The 22,279-nt window shown below is 36.6% G+C and overlaps 1 protein-coding gene across 1 annotated transcript in view; it reads left to right on the top strand.

Annotated features, from left to right (window-relative positions):
* Positions 1 to 22,279, top strand: part of EYS (eyes shut homolog) — an 871,402-nt gene that overhangs the window by 347,345 nt on the left and 501,778 nt on the right. Inside the window, exons 22-25 of the mRNA XM_027787807.2 lie at positions 1,078 to 1,337; positions 13,596 to 13,692; positions 14,604 to 14,711; positions 15,386 to 15,531. Coding sequence (XP_027643608.2) covers positions 1,078 to 1,337; positions 13,596 to 13,692; positions 14,604 to 14,711; positions 15,386 to 15,531 — 611 coding nt within the window. The remainder of the gene's footprint in view (positions 1 to 1,077; positions 1,338 to 13,595; positions 13,693 to 14,603; positions 14,712 to 15,385; positions 15,532 to 22,279) is intronic.

Below are 22,279 nucleotides of genomic sequence, written 5' to 3'. Positions count from 1 at the left end.
ACCAATCACGCAGAACATTAAAAATTCCACAGAAAATGCTGTTTGTTTTAAAGGGGCCTAGTTTGCCACACAAAAGGCAAGCAATACCCATGCCTTATAGAACTGCCTAATTGATTCTCCATTGAATGACCTGTTTATTATCTAAGAACACTTCCTTTTATCAATTTAGAACTATGAAACTATATATGAATAGTTTAATTCCTGAAATCAATATCAGTCAAAACAGGTAAGAGCTGGAATATTTAATCTTTTGTATTTTCTGGTGTCCTGAAAATTAGTTGCAAATATTTTCAATGAGGACAGAATTAAATAAAACATATAACAAGAATGTATGCCTTTTAAAGCACGTATAGCCTTCTTGTATTGCAGCTAATTAGGTATTTTTTTCTCTGCAAACTTTGATATAATTAGCAAATATTTATTTGCATTTTTTGAACCTTACTGTATTCATGTTGTAAATAAAAATATTTATCTAATTCATGAAGACATATTTCTTTACAACCAGATGTAATGTAGGTTATGGTCCAAGGTTTTTTTTTCTGTGAGATCAATAACAGGTCTTCACAAAAGCATCCAAAGAAGAGACAGAACATAAAGAAAAGAGGATTCCTCTATCATTTGTAGTGCCTTTGACCACCTACCCTCTTTTCCTAAGAGTGTACTGAATGCTACATGGTGCTTTTCATTCCAAACACTGAAGTACCTACTTAGTACTTTCATACATATGAGAAGACATATTTTTAATCCTAAAGCGTAAAGAAATTTACATTCAATGTTTGATAACTTTTGATGCTGTTTCAGCTTAGAGAAGTTCCGTAGATGATTTTGCCAGCATTAACTAGGTGGTTCTCCCAGTGGGTAAATCCTGTGTTTTAAAATAAGTAACTTTACATTTGCTCAAACAAACTGGGGGAGAAGAACCTGAATATAACTTTTATTCCTAGTGCAGTCTGATTACAATTGGCAGAAAAAATATTTTGACTTTTTTTTTTTAATAGAAATAGTGCAACTGACTTGGCTAGTTTGTTGATTTTCATTCTGCCACCATGTCAGCTTGCTTTCTTTTTTTCTTTTCAGATGCACTTGTACAGCAGGGTGGACAGGGCCCGACTGCAGTGAAGATATTAATGAATGTGATTCTGAACCATGCTTGAATGGAGCCACCTGTTACGAATCTGTTAAGCAGGGACAGTTTGTATGCATTTGTCCTCCATTTTATACTGGTGACTTCTGCCATCAGCGCTTCAGTCCGTGTGAGCTGCCTTACAATCCATGCATAAACAATTCAACCTGCTTAGCACAAGTTGATGGAAATCCAATGTGCGTTTGCAAAACAGGTAAGAACTGGTATAATTAATCTTTTCTGTTGTGCTGCAGAAACGTTGCAAATGCATATTGAATTTAATGCTGTCTTCAGTGAAAGTAACAATATATACCTTTCAAAGCACATAAAACCTTCATGAATTATAGAAGGTCTATCAGTTATGTTAAAAGACTGGTAAGATAGCTGTCAGCTTGCCTACTATTAATTTCTTATATTAAATATATGGCTGTTTTGATTCCAGCACTCAGAATTACTATTTCTGAGTCGATTGTTAAAACAACATAGAGGTAGGCATGCACTTGGGCAGCAGAGCTGACAAACTAAATTGACAAAACGGGCAGAAATAGACAAAGTATATGCAAATTGTTAAAAGTACAAAAATTGAAGCAAGTTGGAAACAGTTTCTTTGCCGCTGAGCTGTTGGGAAGGCCTGACACACCAGGGGAGTAATCTTCCCCTGCCTAATGGATTGAGTGGATTGCTCTCCATATGCAGAACAAGCAAAATCACAACAGGTGCTGACAGCTTTCCTGGGCTATGGCTTAAAAGACATGATCTCTCCCTTGATGTACAAGAACTGCTAAGGTGGAACGGAGCAAAGGTTTTAAATGTGCAGAACATCGCTATGTAATTCTGCATAGGAGCTGAAGAATACATTAACTAATTACAACTGCAGTGAAAATTTAAGTAGGGAGAGTACAATTACTGAATTTGGAATTTTGGCAGGATTTTGAAGTCATCACTCTTATACCTATTAATGGTAGGGATGTCCTAGGAGCCAAGGATAGCAGATATATATTAATTGCAATGTTACACCACAATAGTATTATTTGCTGTTTACGGAGCTGCAAAGATATGGAGATAATATTTAGAAGTTAGCAATATTTTTAGCTTGGGGGTTTTACTATCAAGTTAAAGATTACCACAAGTTGCTGAGTTTAAAAAAAAAAAAAATAAAAAATCACTGGGGGGTATGCAAGTTGCTTATTGAAGCAGCTTTTCTAAATCTGCTTTTTGAAAACAGCTTTTAATACAATATATTGATTCTGAAACATTTTTCAGAAATGATTTGTAGAGAGATGTTTTCCTGGTTTAGGCTGGGACAGAGTTAATTTTCTTAGTAGCTGGTGCAGTGCTATGTTTTGGATTTGGTGTGAGAATGATGCTGATAACATACAGATTTTTTTTTAATTGTTGCTAGGTAATGTTTATACCAAGTCAAGGACTCTAGTTTCTCAGGCCCTGCCAGCAAGAAGGCTGGAGGGGCACAAGAAATTGGGAGGGCACACAGCCAGGACAGCTGACCCAGACTAGCCAAAGGGATGTTCCATACCCAGGATGTCACACTGAGCATATAAACTGGGGGCAGTTGGCTGGGGTCTGCTGATCACTGCTTGGGGGTTGGCTGGGCATCAGTCAGTGGGTGGTGAGCAACTGTATTGTCACTTGTGTTGTTTTTTTTTCCTTTTGGATTTCATTCCCTTCTCTCCTTCCCATTACAGTTGTTGTTATATTTTATTTTCATTATTAAACTGTTCTTATCTCAACCCTTGAGTTTTACCTTTTCCCCAGTTCTCCTCCCCATCTCTCTGGGGCTTGGAGTGGGGAGTGAGCGAGCTGCTGTGTGGTTTTTAGTGCTGGCTGGGGTTAAACCACGACAGATGTGTAGTTCAAGACTTTTCTTAACGTTCCTCAGAAAAGTTGTCTTTTGAAAGCATGTAATGTACAGTTTCTCAAGAATCCAGGAAACTTGCAGGCAGGATTCTCACAGAGCTTTGATGGAATCTTCAAGGATTCTTGAAGCTTGCAGCTAGGAGTCTTCAGGGAAATAGCAGGGGAGTTATGTGAATCAGTAACGTGTATTGCTAATAAATCTTGGAAAGTGGAAAATATCTTGGTATTGAAAAGGGGTGAAAAGTGTAATGTTTAACATTTAATGCTAGGAAAAATGCAATCATTTATTCAGGACATCAGAAAATGAGACAGTAAAATACAGATATTTAATTGAAAACAGTTTATGGAAGTCTATTTCTGCAGTTGTCTTTTTTCTTATTCTCTTATTTTTGTCTGCTGTGTGCCTCCCTTTCTCTCCCAATAAACCTGTGATAATTGTAGATTTGATCACAAAGGACCATCACAGTGACATAGTTAGATTACTCCAAGATACCTGATTAGTACCAAATGGCATGTTGATTAAACAACTTGCCAATAGTTAACAGTCCAGTCATTAGAAGGTGTGAATCTGGTTTAGCAAGAGTCACAAAATGTAACTGTGCTTACCAAATTCTAAAGGTTATCTTTATAAAACCGTACCTGAGATGGGTACAACAGGACCACAAATCATGTTACTGGCTGTGGTACTTATTTAGAAGAGAATATCCACTGACTATAGGGATCTGGGATTGGGATGCTATACCAGGACAGAGAAGACAAAAGCTGATGAGTATAGATTGGGCACAATCAAAGTTTACGTAAGATGTTAGCCTAGGACAGAATTAGCAAATTGATAGGGAAATAATGAAGTCATGATTAGTAGTAATATAAAGCAAAGCTATGCATCTTTGTTCTTGTATGTATGTTAGGGAGTTACAGTTGTCCAGTTTTGCTTTGAAGATTTTTAAATTTTTGTAAATACTGTAAATGCAAAACTTCCTTCTGAGGTGTCCTCCCTAGTTGCAGAGGAGTGTTTCATTCAAGGAGCTAGATCCTAACATTCATAAAACAAAGCTGGGCTCTCTTATAATAGGTTATGGAACAGTGTTGGATCACGAGCTCAAGTTAAGTAGTCCACTCAAGCAGGTTAAATGCTTTAAAAAGTTGTGATCTCTACAATTGTCTGATGTATTTATGATTGTAAGAGTGTCATAGGGTATGCTGTTATTTCAGAAGTTTAGGAATCACTGCAGTTGACAGTTTCCCAAGAAGTGTACAGAAAGCACCTTTTCTTATATAGTTTGCCAATATTTGAGAAGCAACAGTTTGATGAAGGCAATTGGGAGGATATAGCTTTATGAGCTATTATGCATACACCCAGCATACAATCCTGCCATTAGTTTCTCCTGAAATGCTACATACTAAATGCGAACAAAACAGAGGAAAGAAGAACTTAGGGCAAGTAGTAGAATGTTTTATTGCTTCATTTATCACCATGATTCTCTGTTCTTAAAGAATTCCATTCTTGGAATTAATATTAATAGAAAAGAAAATCTAGCGTAACAGAAGAGAAAGGTAGGAAACATAAGCAAAGCTATAGAATGTAAATAAGGCTGAAATATTTGTAGCTGAACCTGGACAACTGTTCATAAATTCCCCAAAAGGTCTACATGCAAAAGATCCAAGGAGCAATTCAACTGCATTCGTAAGTAAACTAGAAGGTAAATAAACTAGAGGATCAATATTAGACCATGCTGTTCTAGATAATGACAAGCACAAAAATGTTAGTTTGTTAAAGGAACCCAAAGGGAAGACAGGACAGTTTGGTAAAAATAGCGCAGTTTTCTGAGAACAGTCATGTTTCAAGAAAGAACAAATCACTGAAAAAGCTGTAATCAAGATGAAGGAAAACTATGAGAGGGCACGCAACTGTATAGTGCAAGATGAGCTCTCTGGCCAGGATTGTTGAACAATAACAGGCCTACTTAATGATGAAATGGGAGGCACAAGGTAATGGTTATGACCGAGAAATGTGAAACCTGGGGATATATAAGCATATAAATATTATAGACAATTAGCAAGACAAAAAATAAATTGCCAACATAAACTATGGGCCAGAAAACATCTAGTGTTTTCTAATAAACTTTTTTAACAGTCACTTATTCTTCTGTGAGAATTATTAGTAGAAGTATCTAGGAGCTAAACCAAGGCAAGGTTAGTAGGAACAGCATATACAGTTTTTGCTGACAAAAAATGGGAAGAACAAGGTGGTTGAATTCAAAAGTTTTTTAGAATTCCTTCATAATAATAGAAGGTAGAAATTAATATCTTCCTTTGAAATTAGATGTAGATCTTCCTTTACTACTCCAGGTAATATTCTTTGCTCAGAGTGCTTATGCAGTCTCCTTATTACAATAGAAGCAATATTCTGTTTACCTTTAGTTTTTGATAGGAGAATTCTCAGGAAACATATATGTAAATACATTATATATTGTGTATATACATATAGAGAGTGTGTTCATACCAAAGCTTTACCTACCATGTTCAAAGCTGTAGGTTATTTGATCAGCATTTCTGTTAGTTCAACAGCATTTTAATGAGATAGGAAACTCAGAAGATAAATCAAATCAATGAAATACTGTATTTATTATGGAAACAAGTACACCAGAAAATCTGGATTCATTTGACCAGATGTAGTAAATCAAGGAGATATACATAAAGGTATGCACAGTATACATTGAGGAGGTCTCCCTGTGCTCCATTTATAGTCAATGAAGAGGAAGAGGCAGTTTCTTAGGTAATTCATTTCACCCAAAAGACAAAGTCAGATGTCAAATGCTACGGGACTATTTGTCACTCTGCTGACTATATAAACAGCTTAGGACAATTTGTTCGGACAGTAGATGGGCTGAATTCCTTACCAGTTCCCTGGATTGTTCTATGTAGTTCTGGGAAGCACACAGTTATAGAGAGGAGTGAAACAAAAGAATGGAGAGCAGCGATTTGTGTCATAAATGCACACAAGTAGTCAGAAGCTTTGTCGTCTTACTTGTGCTCATTGTATCTTTAAAAATAAAAAGTGAGAAACTGAAGAACTGGTTTATGCAAGAAGAATTGCATGGGTAATAAGGTTACAACCATTTGGTTTAGAGTGTAGGGAAATTTTGTCTTGTTCCAGGGGAAGGTGCCAGTGAGATCTAAGGAGAGTACTGTGTCATCTCTAAGGAGAAACAACAGCCACACTCTGTAGTGGAATTAGTCTTCTTGTATTTTTTTTCCTTATCCTCCAAGTCTTATTTCCAAAAGCAAGACTGCTTGGTTATTTTCCTGATACTTCAAGGTAATTTCTGAAGTCTTTGTTTTAAACAGTTCTTTTCAGGAGTTTCTCGCCCCTTTTATCAGACTACTGTCAATAAATCTTTCCTGTGACACCTGCTTTTTTTTTTTAATACCCTTTGTCCTAGCATTCCAACAATTATTTTTAATTGGTCTATAGCATCTTACAACTGCAAGTGTGAACAACTGAGACAAAATATTTTTCAGCTCATGTCTCCAAATAAGACTAAGTGAAAATTATCATAATGCACAAAATTCATAATATCAAGTAGAACTAGTAAGTAGATTGCCATTGTCAGATTTCTGAGCGCTTCAGTGCCAGTTTGTTTTTTTTTTCCAGGCACATGGGTACATAATTCAGAAAGGGAAATAGCCTGTTTACCATGTCTAACATTTCACACACCTTTGATTTTGATATGTGTACCTACCTATGTTACACTGAATAACCTAAATACCTATACTAATGGTTATGGGGCTATTGTGATATCTCTGCTGCTTGCAAACATTGGTTCATAAATGGTTCACAGTAAGGAGACAAATATAATCCATGATACTGTGCTGATGAGTAAAACAGTAGAAAGCTTATGGGGAAGAATCCTATTAGTCCTTTGCGTTACCTGCAGAGGTAAATTCTGTAATGTTGCTCTGCAACAGAATAAGGAGATGAAAATGACCGTAACTGTAACAGCAGATGTGTAGCTTCTATGCTCTGCATATTCTTGCAATTTGCAGATCGCAGAATTCCCATAGACAGAGCTGAGACATACAGTAAGTAGCTATTTCCCATATGCCACATGAAGGGGGAGGTTTTCTACTCAATCCTTTATGTTCAAGTAGTCTGTCAACGTCCCAGAAAAGATGAGCCCCTTGTGCCAGAACCAGCATGTCAGAGCTCGCTGCAGACTGCTGCAGAGCACACTGTGATTCAGCCTGTCCTATTCAGGCTTTCATGGTGACAGCTTCACTAGTAAAATCAATTATGCAAGTTTCTGGAAACTCACACAAAACAGATCTTGCCTGATAATTTATTACACACATTTGTGACTGATTAAGGTTTAAGATTGCCATAGATAGTACACTGACTGAAGGAACAAGCATGAAATAGTATACACACAAAATCTAATCACTAATAAAAGCCAGCTGGGGTTAAGCATTCATAGAGTATAGTTCTTTAACAGATAGGTGTCCCTATGGGGGATAAGACCGGTTCTGCCCATTGACTGATCCCAGTAGTTATGATGGAGTCTTCCCGAACTTCTCCCCTTCCTAACTTTATTTATTATTTCTTTACTGCTACATGGAGCTTAAGTGACTCTAGTCATACATACTTCTGTTATGGCTTTACTTTTAAAGGTATAGCCAACAAAAAATGTAAACAATGCGGTCAGTGAGGGGTGGTCATATCTTGGAGGTGAGTAGCTTTGAGATAGAGGTGTGCTTAGGTATTACAGTAAGCAAAGTTCATCTGAGGAAAGTGATTTCACCACAGTTGCCAGCTCAGCAGACATTATCTGTTCTTTATCTTGCTTGCTTGGCAGCTACTATGTGATTTGATCAGCACATGGCACCATCAAGTTCCCCTTCCTGCAGGGAGAACAGAGGCTGGATGGGTGTCTTCACTCCCTGCCATCCTTGTTTAGTTCTACTTGGCATGTGCTGAGGTTGTAGGTTGTGTTGCCTGGGGAACTACTGGGGGTAGATTCCATGTATACCAACCGCATTCCACCCTGGAAATAGCAATTGCAGTTTTACCCTAAAAGTTCTTTAATGTTACAATGAACTTTGGTCATTTTTCCACACCCCTATTTCAGATAAACAGAAGGAATAGTAGGATCTTTCAAGTAATATCATTTAATGTTTCACCCATTAACAGCAGAACTACCACAGGATGTTGGAATTTCTGTCAGCTAAAATAAGTCATTCTGCCTGCACATAAGTTGCAAACAAATTTGAGCATACTGTCACACCCGCTAGCGCTAATGTTGAAAACTAGGGCTTGAGGTTAGATTAACTGCTTCTGTGATATTCTCCATAGAATGAGATTCTGGTTACATCTTCAGTTTCTCTATTGTGGCAGGAAAAATACTGTAAAATGTATTTCACAAATAAAAATAATTTGTTAGTTTTCAACAATGCCATTTTTATATTGGCCACCTAGAAAAAGAAAAGCCACTTGTTTCTTGAATTCAATATTTAATTTTTGAACAGGTATCTAATGGAATTCTGTATTCACAAGTGACAGTGTGCACTGTTTGTTCCTCCCCATTAACTGGATGCATCTTTTCATTTAGACGTTCAGAGCTGTTTGAATTGAGTTAAGAAAACTTTCGGGTTTTCCACATAAAAAGCACTGAGTTAAAAAATTGTGTTTTCAGCGTCTTAGGTTTGACATGCAGAAAAGCTACTATGTAAAGTATATGGCTGGAGAGCTACATCAAGTCTTTTACGTGTTCTATTGATTTACAGTTTGGATCTTAAGTTTGGCAGTAGCAAAGGAAGCACGTAGCTGCATTTAAATGCGCATATTATTTTCCTATGCATAGTGCTAAATATTGCTACAGTAACTATATTTCAGCACTGTGCATATTTTCAGGTTTTCCAGTAATGTATCACTTCACAAAATTTTTTGATTAAAATAAAAAAATACTGTGTTTTATGATTCAAATAAATTAATTGTGTTCGCAGTGTAAATTACAAGTTCTGTTGGCTGTGTTAAGTGAACGATGTTTTTATATACTGCGAATTTCTTTGCAACTGAAAAATGTTTGTTTTGGTAGTATATCTGACATGTTAAACATTTTAAGTCAGTTTCCTCCCATTGTCCTATTCTTTCTTCTTGCAGCACATTAAAAAATTTGGAAACGTGTCTACGTTACTGTAAAAATTGCATCCATACATTAATTTTTGTTTTAAGTATCCCAGAAGCAGTTGTAGTTTACACAAATTAACCTGATGTGTTACATTACCCTTGAAATTATGTTTGACTATCATGTAAAATACAGGAACAGGGTGAGTCTGTGCATGTTAGACCCATGAGGCATGTCATAGCTTCAAAAGCACCACATAATTAATTACTTTGGTAATTCTTTTCTTAAACCAATTCAGTTTAGGTATGAACACTTTAAGTATGCTTTTGGATCTGAAAGTCATATGATTTGTGTCTGTCCAAGTATATTAGTCAAATAAACATTATACAGATATTTTAATCCTAATATTGCAGTATATATTTTGAGGTTTGGCCACTCCTGTTTGTATGAATGATGTGCACAGTGTTACACTTCCTTATTTTCGTAATTTACTCTGAGAATATATCAGGAGTGAATTAAAAATGGCTTATCAACATGTGCTTTTATTGAAACATACTTTTTACAAGCTTCATAAATTATCAATATACTAAAGCACAGACATACAGAAATTATGAACGAAATAAATAACACTGCTAATATTTTTCAGGTCCTTCTAAGTAGATTTGAGTGCTTCTAATTAACCATTTTAGTTGAAAGTAGGAGTTTCTGCCAAATTCTTCTGTAAAAAGTGCTATAAAGGCTAAAAATCTCAGAAAAAATCACTGCGTGAGTTCAGAAGGTTTTTCTGTGAACCAAATCATCTAAATAGTTCTATGTAATTTTTAACAGGATATGTCATTAAGGAAAAAATGTACTTTTTTAATGAAAGGACTGAGCTAATTTGTCAGTTAAAAAATACGGTATTCATCAGTAAATCGAACATATAGATTGCTTATTCCATAGTGTAGGAGGTAGTCAGTAAAATTTTATGATGGAAACTGTTTTTCTCCATTTGTAGGAATAATAAAGTAGCATGCCTACTGTATGTTTACTTATTTTATGTCTTTTCAAGGTAGCTATAATTTGCTATGCTCTGGAAAAATGTGTACAACTGCAATCAAAAATGTGTCTAAATGGTGCTTTATGTATTCACTTTGATACTATTTGCTTCAAAAATACTATGAAACATCCGTAACCAAGTGGGGGCGATAGAAGCAGAATGATGAATGCCCTCAGTTTTCCTTTTTACATTTTTTTTTTTAATTTGAGAACTGTGGTTGGTTTTTGGTTTTGTTTTTTTTTTTTTTTTTAAATGCTTTCTCTTAATGATATATAGTATTACATAATAAGAAGAAGCTATTCCATGTAAGTTCTTTTAGTATTTTTTTTAAGTTTTAATTTGTTAGCTTCACACCCTTTTCTGATTACCATATAAAACTAAAAACTGTCTGTATAACTTTTGAGTTATTTATGTTACACAGGTTTACGTTTTCAGTGATGTCCCATTTCCCCTGCCCATTGACATAGCCTTCTACTCTGCAACAAAACTTAGTTTCAGAAAGGTCAAACATCACAAATAAATGAAAAGTCACAGATGAGGAAGCTGGCTAACAGTTTTCTTGTTGGTCCTGGTTTCTCACATTTGCTGTGCCCTCCAATTTCATAATCAAACCAGAATTAGAGAAACATGTTACCATTTTCTCTGGTTTTAGTCAGTAGCACTGGAGTGGCATGTGTCCAAAGAAGAATTCCTGGTTGTTTGTGATGTTATGATTTTGTGTGTCAGTGACTGCTGCCTACTTGATGTAACCAGGTCTAGTACTAAACGATGAACTAGAATGCTACAGCACAAGTTATAGTCCTTTTACCTTTCTTTTTTCTTTAATCACATTTCAGGCAAATGCAGATGAAGGCTGAAGTTGTACTATTGGGATGCAGATTACACATGCTACAGATTAAGAAAAGTATTTGGATTGTTCATTCTGGTTTATTTGCAAATAATAAACTAAACGATTCAGAATATAACAAGGTTGTCTGTGCTGAGGGATCTTCCTCAAAGCAGTACACTGTGATAGATAACTTTTGTCCTCTATTATGGCAATTATTTTATAAAGTTTTTGTGAAATGTCATACAAATCACAAATAAATGAGGGTATCACTTTGCACTCAAGATATCTCTGAAGAAAAGAATCACATCATAAGAGTGTAAGTGGCTGTAATTGAAGAATTAGTTTGAGATACATTCCAGGCTTTATTTTCCAGCTTTGTAGTAGACCCTGCTGTGAAACCTTCAGCAAATACTTAGGACTCATTTCAGTCAGGTTTTTGTAGTTTAACTCTGGCTGGTGACTAAGCACCACAGAGCTGTTTGCTCACCACTCTGTCCCACTGCGACAAGGGAAAGAATTGGAAGGTTCAAAGTGTGAAAACTTGTGGGTTGCGATAAAGACAGTGTAGTAGGCAAAGCAAAAGCTGCATGCGCAAGCAGAGCAAAGCAAGCAATTCGTTCAGTTACTTCCATGGGCAGAGAGGTGTTCAGCCATCCCCAGGAAGGCCAGGCTCCATCACATATAATGGTGACTTGGGAAGACAAGAGCCATAACTCTGAATGTCCCCTCCTTCCCCACAGCTTTATATGCTGAGTATGAGCCTTTGGTCTGTTGTGGTCAGCTGTCCTGGTTGTGTCACCTCCCAATATCTTGTGCACCCCCAGCCTACTTACTGGTATGGTGGGGTGAGAAGCAGAAAAGGCCTTGGCTCTGTGTAAGCACTGTTCAGCGATAACAAGAACATCCCAGTATTGCCAACACTTTCAAGCATAAGTCCAAAACATAGCCCCATATCAGTACTATGAAGAAAATTAATGCTATCCTAGCCAAAACCAGCACACAGGTCTATCCAGGAAAATTGTCGAACAGGAAATATCCTGGTAAGAAAATAACAACTGCTTTGATGTGAGCTGATGTTTAGATCATACATTGGAGTGCCAGCAGAGATTCCTCTCCAGCTTTCTTTACAACTGACCTAAGCCACTTAATTTTTCCAGTAATGATTTTCTCTCCATAAAAATACTATTCTGTCATCTTTCATGATTTCCCCACTTCTGTGAAGTATTTTGAAAACTACAAATGCGTAATATAACAATAAAAGTCATTACTATCCTTATTTTACTATCTAAAAATGTACCGATAACAATTTTTGCTGGTTGTTTTAATAGAGGCTCCAATAAAGTCTTCATCATATTTATAGTAATACAGACTTAATTTCAGTGGTTCTTTTAATAGTTGTTTTAAATTTAATTTTGTTATGTAAATGGTGTTCAAGAGCACTTTGGTGAACACCATAAATGCTCTTCAGTCAGACTGCTATCAGGGGTCAGGTATTATAGTCACTACAGTGCAAGCAGTTTTTTTTATTGTAATGGTTGCTTTACTACATCAGTTGAAATGCACATATTCCATTTGTGCAAGATTCAACTAAGTAGCTATAGTTTATCCAAGATGCAATATTCTGTGTAAGAGCAAAAGAAGTATTCTTGTATTACTGAAAAATTTCTTATTTTTATTTAGCATATATTCTGGGATGTTTTGTAATTTAATGTATTATACGCGTAATGTACTGTGCAGATAAGATCTTAATCACATTTTTTTCTTCATTTAAATATTAAAACCATTTAAATATTTTTTCTCATCTACTGACTGCTTTTGAATGTGGTCTCTCTAACTTGCATTATGTTTGTAATATATTACTTATTGAATTAGCTTTTAGTATTAGCACACTCCCTAAGAAAGCCTTTTCAGTCCTTTAAAATAAGTTACATTTCCCGCGTATGTTTAGCCAGATGCTCCATCCATATCTGTTCTCACTGGTTCATTGAAGTATGTTAAGACTTACACTCTCTGGAAATTAACTTGTTGAAGCTAAGTTAATTGGAGAAAGTTCTTTTAGGAATGCATCCACTTGCTGCCTCTGGCCTTAGAGAGCAGTGAGGTCTGGCTACTCCAGCAGCAAAGGTAACAGGAGTCTTAGCAAGGCTGCCAGGGCAGGGACCTCAGTGTCAAGGCCAGTATCTGAATGAGGTGAGCAAAGCAGGACCAATGATGGTGTCCAGGATCAGCATAGTATGCCAGCTCATCAGTCAAGGCTACAGGGAATGGGGCAGGTCCAAGGTGAAGCCAGGGAGCTACTCTGAAGGCCAGAGTCAGTATCCAGATAAACAGGTACATGGCTAGGCAGAATCATGGCTGCAACGCGGGTCAGTCAGGTACTGAGCGTGAAAAGCCTCAACTTAGATGCTCCCAAGAGAAGGGGTAGTTCACCAGCGATGCTCCTGTTCACTCAGCTCTTTCTTGAACAGCTTCAAGGGCAGCTGAGGTTTCTCAGGCCTGCCACTTCCATTGTCTGAGATAGCCCTGAACCTCCAAAAGGATCTGTGGCCCTTATATTCACGTTATGTAGCAGAATTCACTCATTCACAGTCAATATCTGTGTTTCAGGATTTGAGGGTACTTACTGTGAAGTTAACAGCGATGAGTGTGTCTCCCATCCATGTCAGAATCAAGGTCTCTGTGTGGACGGGGTTAACAGTTACAGGTGAGGAGAATTATTTTAATGACAGGTATTCAGTATGATACATGGATATTTGTCACCTTTTGGTACTTTGTCTTGTATTATACTTGCTGTTCTTCAGTGATGTGATATATCTTTTCTTGTGATGCATTTGACACCGTTACATTACACTCTAAATCTTCTTGTGGGCAAAAACGTACATGTATACCATACATGTGGACCTAAGAATCTATTGTAGGGCTAAGAAAAATCTTAAGAATTTAACCAAATACAACAAACAGTTGTTGTTAGTCCAGTTACAATAATACTAATAGTTTAAGTTGAAATTAATAGAAAACAGTTTCACGAACAATGAAGCCAATACCAGAAGAACTGGCAGTTAGTGTATATCACCAGCATCTTGAAGTCTTTGCCAGAAGTGTGATGTTTTTTCTAATCTTCAGTCTCAGGCCTGCTTGGAGCTAGTTTTTGTATGTTTCCTTACCACAATTTATTTCCTTTGCACTGTTTACCAGATTCCCCTCTCCACATGGACACAAAAGGCTATTGTTTGTTACACCATAATTACCCCAGTGTGTGGCACCCTTACTGTAGGTGCTGGAGCTGGAGCTGGAGCTGAAGCTAAAGGATGAGGCAGCAGCCAGTTGGCTCCAGGGCAGGTGTCAGAACAAGTGAAAACTAGTTCAGGCCAAGGCAAGTTCTGAGCCCTTGCACAGTGGGGTCAGCACAAAGCCTGTGGCCTTCAACTAATAATGACAAAAATCTTATTTTGTGAACTGCAGTTACTTGTGAAGCTTGTTAAAGTACAACACCTTGTAACGATTAGAAAATAACAATTTTGGAACCACCTAGTTGTACCCGTCAAAATCTGCCACATTTTTCAAGAATCTTTTATATGAAACGAAAAAGTAATACAGTGACATCCTTTTTGCTAGATGCTCCTGCCAGCATGGCTTTACTGGGACACTCTGTGAAGTGGAGATTAATGAATGCTTATCAAGACCCTGCAAGAACAATGGAACTTGCCTGGATCTTGTAAACAGGTTAGTTATTACTAAACGAGAAACAATTCCCTGATTTCTTTATGTATAAAGTCTGCTTTCTGCCTTGAGGTTTGTATGGGGCCTTCAGCACCTGACAAGGGTTCTGTGTTAAAATGAGGCAGGCAAATGCTGCTGACTCAGATATTTGTTTCTTTTGTTACCTTCGAGAAAAAAAGAAGGGAAACTGTTTTCAGCAGAACTTGTTCTTTCCATCCTTAATTTTTTTTTTTCCTTTTTAAATTTGGTATGAGAGTGAAATAGAGGAAAACTGATCTTCAGTTAGATTGCTACATCTCTCTTTTCAGCTTCCAACAATGACCTTTTCTAATGTAAATGTTTACAAAAAGTTAAGTTTAAGCAATAGAGAAATTTGTACTTTGTTCCACAGCACTGTACAGTTATTCAGAGACTTGTGTCCAAAAAAAATTGCCTTTGAGTCATTCCTTTTTCCTTCAGATAAAATTATTGTGCACAATTTTTCTAGTAATTTAAAAAGACTGAATTTATTTGCTTGCTTCAGAAACACGGAAAAGAGAGAAGTTGGTTAATTATTTTAATATGTTTGAGGATTAGGGAAACCAGCTTGACATCGGGATATGCATATAGCTTCAGAATATTGGAATAGAACATGTTGTTTACTTTTGTTGACTTACTTGATTTTCCCTTTTCTGAAGATTTGTCTGTAGTTGTGCACCTGGCTACTATGGGTCTCTGTGTGAGATGGATGTAAATGAGTGCGAAACTTTGCCTTGCTTGCATGGAGGAAGCTGCATCAACCGCCTTGGAGGCTATCGGTGTTTCTGTCCCCCTGGATTCACAGGTATGGTCCACTCTACCACAGTGGAGAAGGCTATTTCACAGGTTTTACATGTCTTAATTTTATAGCAATGGCCTCGACCCCATCAAGGAAGAGTACACAGGATCATCTTCTTATTTGGAGGATAACTCAGTATTATTTTAAATCGAACTTTGATCCAGTTCTTTGTGAGTAGCTCAAGACATCACTTATATTAAAGCTTGATTTATGATTTCTTTAGTCACCCATACATTCAGCTGAAACACATTAAGAGAGATTATGTAGTGCAAAGAAAAATACTTTCTGAATTCACCTAAGGAAAAAAAGGTATTACCATAGATACTGAGTAAATTATACAAATATAATAGAATGCTACCTTGTCATTTGAATTTGCACAGAACCATAGTTAACACTTTGACATTGCTGACCTGTTGGACTGACACTGTTGCCTTTACTGTTAAACTTTACATTTTTGAAGAACTAATGACAAAATATTTAATGGGTAGAGGTGTAGTAATTTTTTTCTAAAATGAAGTTGACTTTTATTTAAAAGCTCTGCATGCTGCAGTAATTCATACGTAATGTTTTGATATACCCAGCTTAAGCAACGTTAAAACACACGGGGTCATATGACTACAGAAGTGTTTGTTACAACTGCCTCAAGTTGTATCATTTCTGCATTCTTCTTGCATAAAATGTTTTCTCTTACCCCTTCTAGCCTGTGATGAATACCACATAATTCATAAGATTAGAAAGGATGCAATTGGCATTCACTTAGAAGGAATCTAATTTCTCCACGGATCAAAGAACAAGTACAGATTTGAGAATACCTGTATTTCTATGTATTCGTCTTCCATTCACTGCAAACTTTAGTCCACATGCCACTTGTGCAGCGTTCTTCAAATTTATCCTTGACATTTCAGTAAAAATGGAAAAATCTTTATAATTCTCTTGCTTAAATCTTTAAAAGCTCCCTCTCCTCCTGCCCCCCTTCTTCAGAAGGGCTGCGTTCTGAATAGTACTTCCTGGGTATCACAGAAATTTTGATTCCTTGGGCAGTGGTACTGCAGATTTACGATTTTAACTAAGAGATGTTAAAAAAGCTGTCTTCACCTTTATGTATATGTTTCTGTAAGAATTCCCATTTATAATCATAAAAGACAGGACACCTAAACCTGAAAGGCAATCTGCAGGTTTGCTTTCCTTTTCTGATTCTTCATTATTGGCTAAGCAGTTTGACTTGAGTTCTTTTCCCTAAGAGATTTGACCAACAAGATAGGATGATGTGATTTGTTAGGGGGTTTTTTTGTGATTATTTTTTTTTAATCACCTGTAGTAGTTGTTTGCTATTACAAGTAGTTATTTACTGGTACAAATTATTTTAGTATATTTAAAAGAATATTTGTTTACTACTTAGTGTTAGTTATTTACTAACAAGAGTGATGTGATATCCAGGTGTCTATCAGATACTGAAACCTTACTCAAAAATTAGTGATAGATTGCCCATAACTTAATTATAACCTGTGATTTCCCACGACCACCACGTTAAAGTGACATCCACAAAATTTGGACATCCACTGTGCAGTGTACCAGTTAGATAAGGAATAATTCATCCAATACAAAGTGTTTGGTGTAGCAGTTGAACTAAGGTTGTAAAATAAAGTTGCAGTGTTAGTAGGCCCAGAGGTGAGTGAAAGTAATTTGATTTCAAAGCAAGGTCTTTTCAGAGCAAGACATTGCTTTTCTGGATAACGAAGCAAAAAGAGCATGTGTCAAGTGTATTTTCCCTTGGCAAACATACAGAATTATAAAACAGTTCTCTGATAGTTTGAGGGTTGAAAACTTTTCCTAGCAATTACAATTCAAATAGCTGATAGCTGATTTTTCATATTTAGTTTGCTTTTATGTTACCCATGTTACAGAAAAGGTAATTATACTATTTGAGAGTACGGACCTTTGGAATTACAAATAATGAAAGAAAATACTATAAAACTACAAAATAATAGTATCTAAGGTACTGAATCTATAACAGTATAACAAAAGTGTTTAACACTGAGTCATAGGTGTATTTCCACTTTTGTCTTTAGTAATTGCATACATTTAGGAACAGCTTTTTTTTTTTTGTCTGTCACAGTTAAAAGTGCCTTTAAAGTTACATAAGTGTGTATTGCTTTCAATAATCATTTGCATTTCAAAAATGTTTTAATGTACTTGTGCAGAGAAAACTGTAATCATTGTCTATAATTATTAAAATGTTACAAATTTATAAATTCGTATGGGAACTGGAACAATTTACAGTACATTAAATGGATTTGGCCACATTATGTTACTATATTTAATTTTATTTATAAAAACTTACTTAAAAGTATTAACTTTCATCAGAAATTTTGAATGGCATTTTTGGTCATTATGTAATTGAATGTCTTTAGACACTGATCTCTGCTCTGTACGCTCTAAAAATCTGGCAGCTCTCTTAAATTTTAAGCTTTCCATAAATTTATCTTATTTTGGATTTATTTTACATTGTTCATAGTTTTATTTCACTTTAAATAGCTGTTTAACAAAAGCATGTTAAAATAATTTATTAACTATTAAAATACAGCTTTTGCTCAACACTGCTAACAAAAAAATCTAATGGCTTGCATCTCAAGTACACTCCTACAAAAAGTTACCGCAGTTCAGATGATGAATGCACAGATGTATCCTTTCTGTCAGGATGTAATTGGCAGTAATCGTGGTCTTAAAACCTAGGTATCACTAATAAACCCTGGTTAAAGTCCTCAACCCAGATACTTCACAAAATAAGTGATCTGGGCATTCAAGAAAGTGGTTTTTGCCTGGCTTAAAATGAGAAGTGACTTAATAAAGCAGTGCTATATTAGAAATAGGGGAAAATTAACAAAAGGATTAAACCAAATAATCAAGTAATCCTTTCAAAAGTACATTGTTCCTTTCCTTTCCTTTTTTTTTTTTAATTTGGCAGTATACCTTGTAGAAATGAGTGCATCCCCTCTTCAGCAGTAGCCTTCTGCATAGGTTTAGTTGTCCTCAATCACACTGGCTAGCAAGGTCACATCAAAGGTGCAGATGACACAGTGACATGAACTTTCCATCCCCAGCTTGGCCCCTCTTGTTTTTATTATTGCTTTGGCGTGCCAGCATTGCTCCATGAAACAATACTGCTCATTTCTACTAGATCCTTTTGATAACACAAGATCTAATTATTCCAGCTCTACCAGCTATTGCTATCCTTTCACTTGTATTGGCTCTTTAGCAATTCTATATAACAGTATACATCATCCTCGTTGCCCAAAACGATCTTTGTAAACAGATATATGTTGTTTCTGCAGATCTATGACTTCAGCATACTAAAGCTACAGACTGTCTCCTTGCATTAGTTTAACTACTCTCTTCTAAGTACACAGAAACATCGTTAGTTTTTCCTAGTTTTACACTCCATTGCAAAAAATATTGATTTATTTGAAATAGCATTAAACTTTCATGTTGAAAGACTCAGCCCTGGAAAACTATTTTTTGTGTTTAATGCTGAGGTACTACAAAGGAGCTTAGCAGTAGCATAGCATAAAGTCTCTAGGTAACCAGTTCGCTACAAAATTCTGTGAACTCTTTAATTCCCCATTCTTATTATTCTTGTTCCATCCCTCCTATCTTCACATGAGAAAAATGTGGCCTGGTTTATGGAACTAACTCAAAAAATCAGTGGCTCAAACTCCTAAGTAGAATAGCTTTTTACTCACGATCAGAGTTATTACTGCTTATTGTTAGTGTCTTGGTGGTGCCCGAGTGTTAGATAGAACAACATAAAACTGAAAGATACCTTCTGAATAACTGAATCTGAAGCCTGTTTTGTCTAGATGGTCAGCCATTCGTTGCGTGGAGTGATGAATCTTGGTGGCTGTAACTGAACTGTTGAATTTGTATTGCAAATGTTGTACTCTAAATGTTATGCTTTGTAATATACCATAAAAGATTTAATGTACGTGCAGGATAGATCTTTTGGGCAAGAAAACACCAGGCTTACATAGTTGCCTTTTAGCACTAAGATAGCCTTTTAAATATGTCTTGTTCAGGGACTGTTTTCTTCTTTTCCTTTATATGATTCCAGAATCCTTTGATTTCATAAATGTTACAGTAAATACAGGAACTTTTTACATAATCTAAGGAAATCAAAGGAGAAACAGAGGCTATGTCAGATTTAATTATGACTTGGTAGGTTAGTAAACCTCTGTTAGAGAATCTGAAGATATGGTGCAATCAAGTAGAATTCTTGTGGCTGTTTGTGAAATTATAAATTAAATGGAATATAATCAGCAATTTAAAAATAAAAGCAAAATAAGGAAATATAATAAATGAGTATAGCAATATCTACCTATTCGCAAATCAATATCATCTTGCATCCTTAATGTACACTGCTACATAATTATATAAAAAAAACAACAAAAAATACATGTATATATTCCACTCAGTTTAATATTAAAAACCTGTTAATTAAAACACTAATATTACTTTCAGCTGCATAATATAACATCTTAAAAGGAAAAAGTAATTAAACATAATGTATTATGATCATTTATCCTGAAGGTCATTTTCATGACTGAGGTGTTAATCACTTCTTTATAAATCTTACCATCTGAACAACCTTATGGCAAAGTGTAGTCCGGATGATTCAGAAATGCCTCAGGTGAAATATTTTTCATGTTCATGAAAAAATGTATTTTATATTCAAGTATAAGCCATAAGTGTCTGGGTCACCAAGTCTGCTGCAAAATGGGTTTAATAAGAATACAAGTTTTTGGCTGTAGCATTTCGTTTGATAATTCCCTGTTGGCTAATTTCAAAGGATTCTCAGATTACCGAGTCATTACTACCCTCCTTGACAGAGTTGGTAATTCCTATGTCTTCATTTTCTGATTTTCTTTGTTCGAAGTTAACTAAATAATTTTAAGATCTCTGCAAAGACTAAAGGTTTTTTCCTAAAATGTGTTGGGTTGACCTTGGCCAGCTGTCAGATGCTCACTCAGCTGCTTTCTCAGTCCCCCTTGTCATCAGGACAGGCAAAAATAAAGAAAAAAACCTGATGGGTTGGGATAAAGACAGGGAGATCACTTCCCAGTTATCATCACGGCCAAAACAGACTTCACTTGAGGAAAATGAATATATTTTATTGCCAATTAAAATAGATTTTTGGATGGTAAGAAAGAAAGACAAAATAAAGCAACACTTTCCCCCTTGCCCCCCTTCACTGGCTCAACTTCATTCCCAACTCCTCTACCTCCCTGCCGCAGAGCGGCCCAGGGAGATGTGGAATGGGAGGTTGCATTCAGTCCGTAACAGTTCCTCTCTGTTGCTCCCTCGTCCTCGCACTTTTCCCCTGCTCCTGCATGGGTCCTCTCTCTCTAGGCTGTAGTCCTTCAAGGTACGCATGCTTCAGCATGGGCTTTCCAATCGCCACAGTTCCTTCAGGAATTAATCCACCTGCTCCATCGCTGAGTCCTCCATGGGTTGCAGTGTGGATATCTGCTTGTGTCAGGAGTGCTTTCCACAGGCTGCAGGGGAATACCTGCTCCACAGTGATCTCCTCCACGGGCTGCTGGGAGATCTCTGCTCCTGCACCTGGAGCACCTCCTCTCCCTTCGTCTCTGACCTTGCCACTCACAGGATTGTTACTCACTTTTCCCCTCCTCACTCAGCCTGTGCAGTGTTTTCCCCTTTCTGAAATAGGTTTTCACAGAAGTGCCACCATCCGGGATGAGGGGCTCAGCTGTGTCTTACTGGCACCAGCTGGAACTGTCTGTGTCTGGCATGAGGCAGCTCCTGGTCTCTTCTCACAGAAGCTGCCTTGCAGATTCTGCCTCCCCCCAGCATCTTGACACCTCCATCCAATACTCAGAATAAGATTTCAGTGGCTAAAATAGGATGTGTATTAAACGGATGTATATAAATTCAGAATTCTGATTCAGACTGCCAGTTATTGGATATCTGATCCAAAAGATGCCTAAAGATGACTCGGGTACCATGAACTCACTTTTTGCTGTGAAGGTTCAGTCATCATTTCTACAGACCAGTAATTATACCTTAATTCTAAATAGCTATTCTCTTAATCTCAGATCTACCCTTATAATCTTATCTTTATGAGATCAGTACAAACTGACACTTGGAAGTGACTAAGGGTGCACTTAAATTTTATGTTAAACCAAATGAAAACCTTGGCTTAAATAACTCATCTTTTATTTTGTCTTTAATGCCAGCTCTGGGCCTCCACCTTCCTTATGCTGGGCCTCAGAACCTGCTATTCATCTTGTCTACGTGACAATGAAAAGTCTGCTCTGCTTTTTATACAACAGGCTGACCTAGCAAGAAAGTCCCACAAGATCTAATCAATGAAAAGGGAGAGAAGTTTTCTTTATCTTTTTGACCTTCCCATCTACTTCTGCAGCTTTGTAGTGCCAGCCAGCTCTGGCAGTGATTACACTCCTCAAGCCTCTGTCTGTCTGCCTTGCTATTGGTATCTGGAGGGAGAGCAACTACACTACTAACTGAAGGGATTATTTATTTCGACTCAGAGGGGAGGAATCTCCTGGTATGCTCCCTGAAACATCAAATCAAGGTGCATCTTGCATATCACAGGAGGCCAAAATTTGCCGTGCCAAGAACAAATCTAATGTGTGCTGACAGAACTGTGTTTCTGTATTAACTGTGGAGGTGGTGGTGTCTGTCTTTTAGTTTAATGATTCGACCATTCACGTAAGTT

The sequence above is a fragment of the Falco peregrinus genome, chromosome 7 (assembly GCF_023634155.1).
Source record: "Falco peregrinus isolate bFalPer1 chromosome 7, bFalPer1.pri, whole genome shotgun sequence".
NCBI lineage: Eukaryota > Metazoa > Chordata > Aves > Falconiformes > Falconidae > Falco > Falco peregrinus.
Note: the sequence above shows the minus strand (reverse complement) of the source record. Positions and strands in the feature narration are given on the sequence as shown.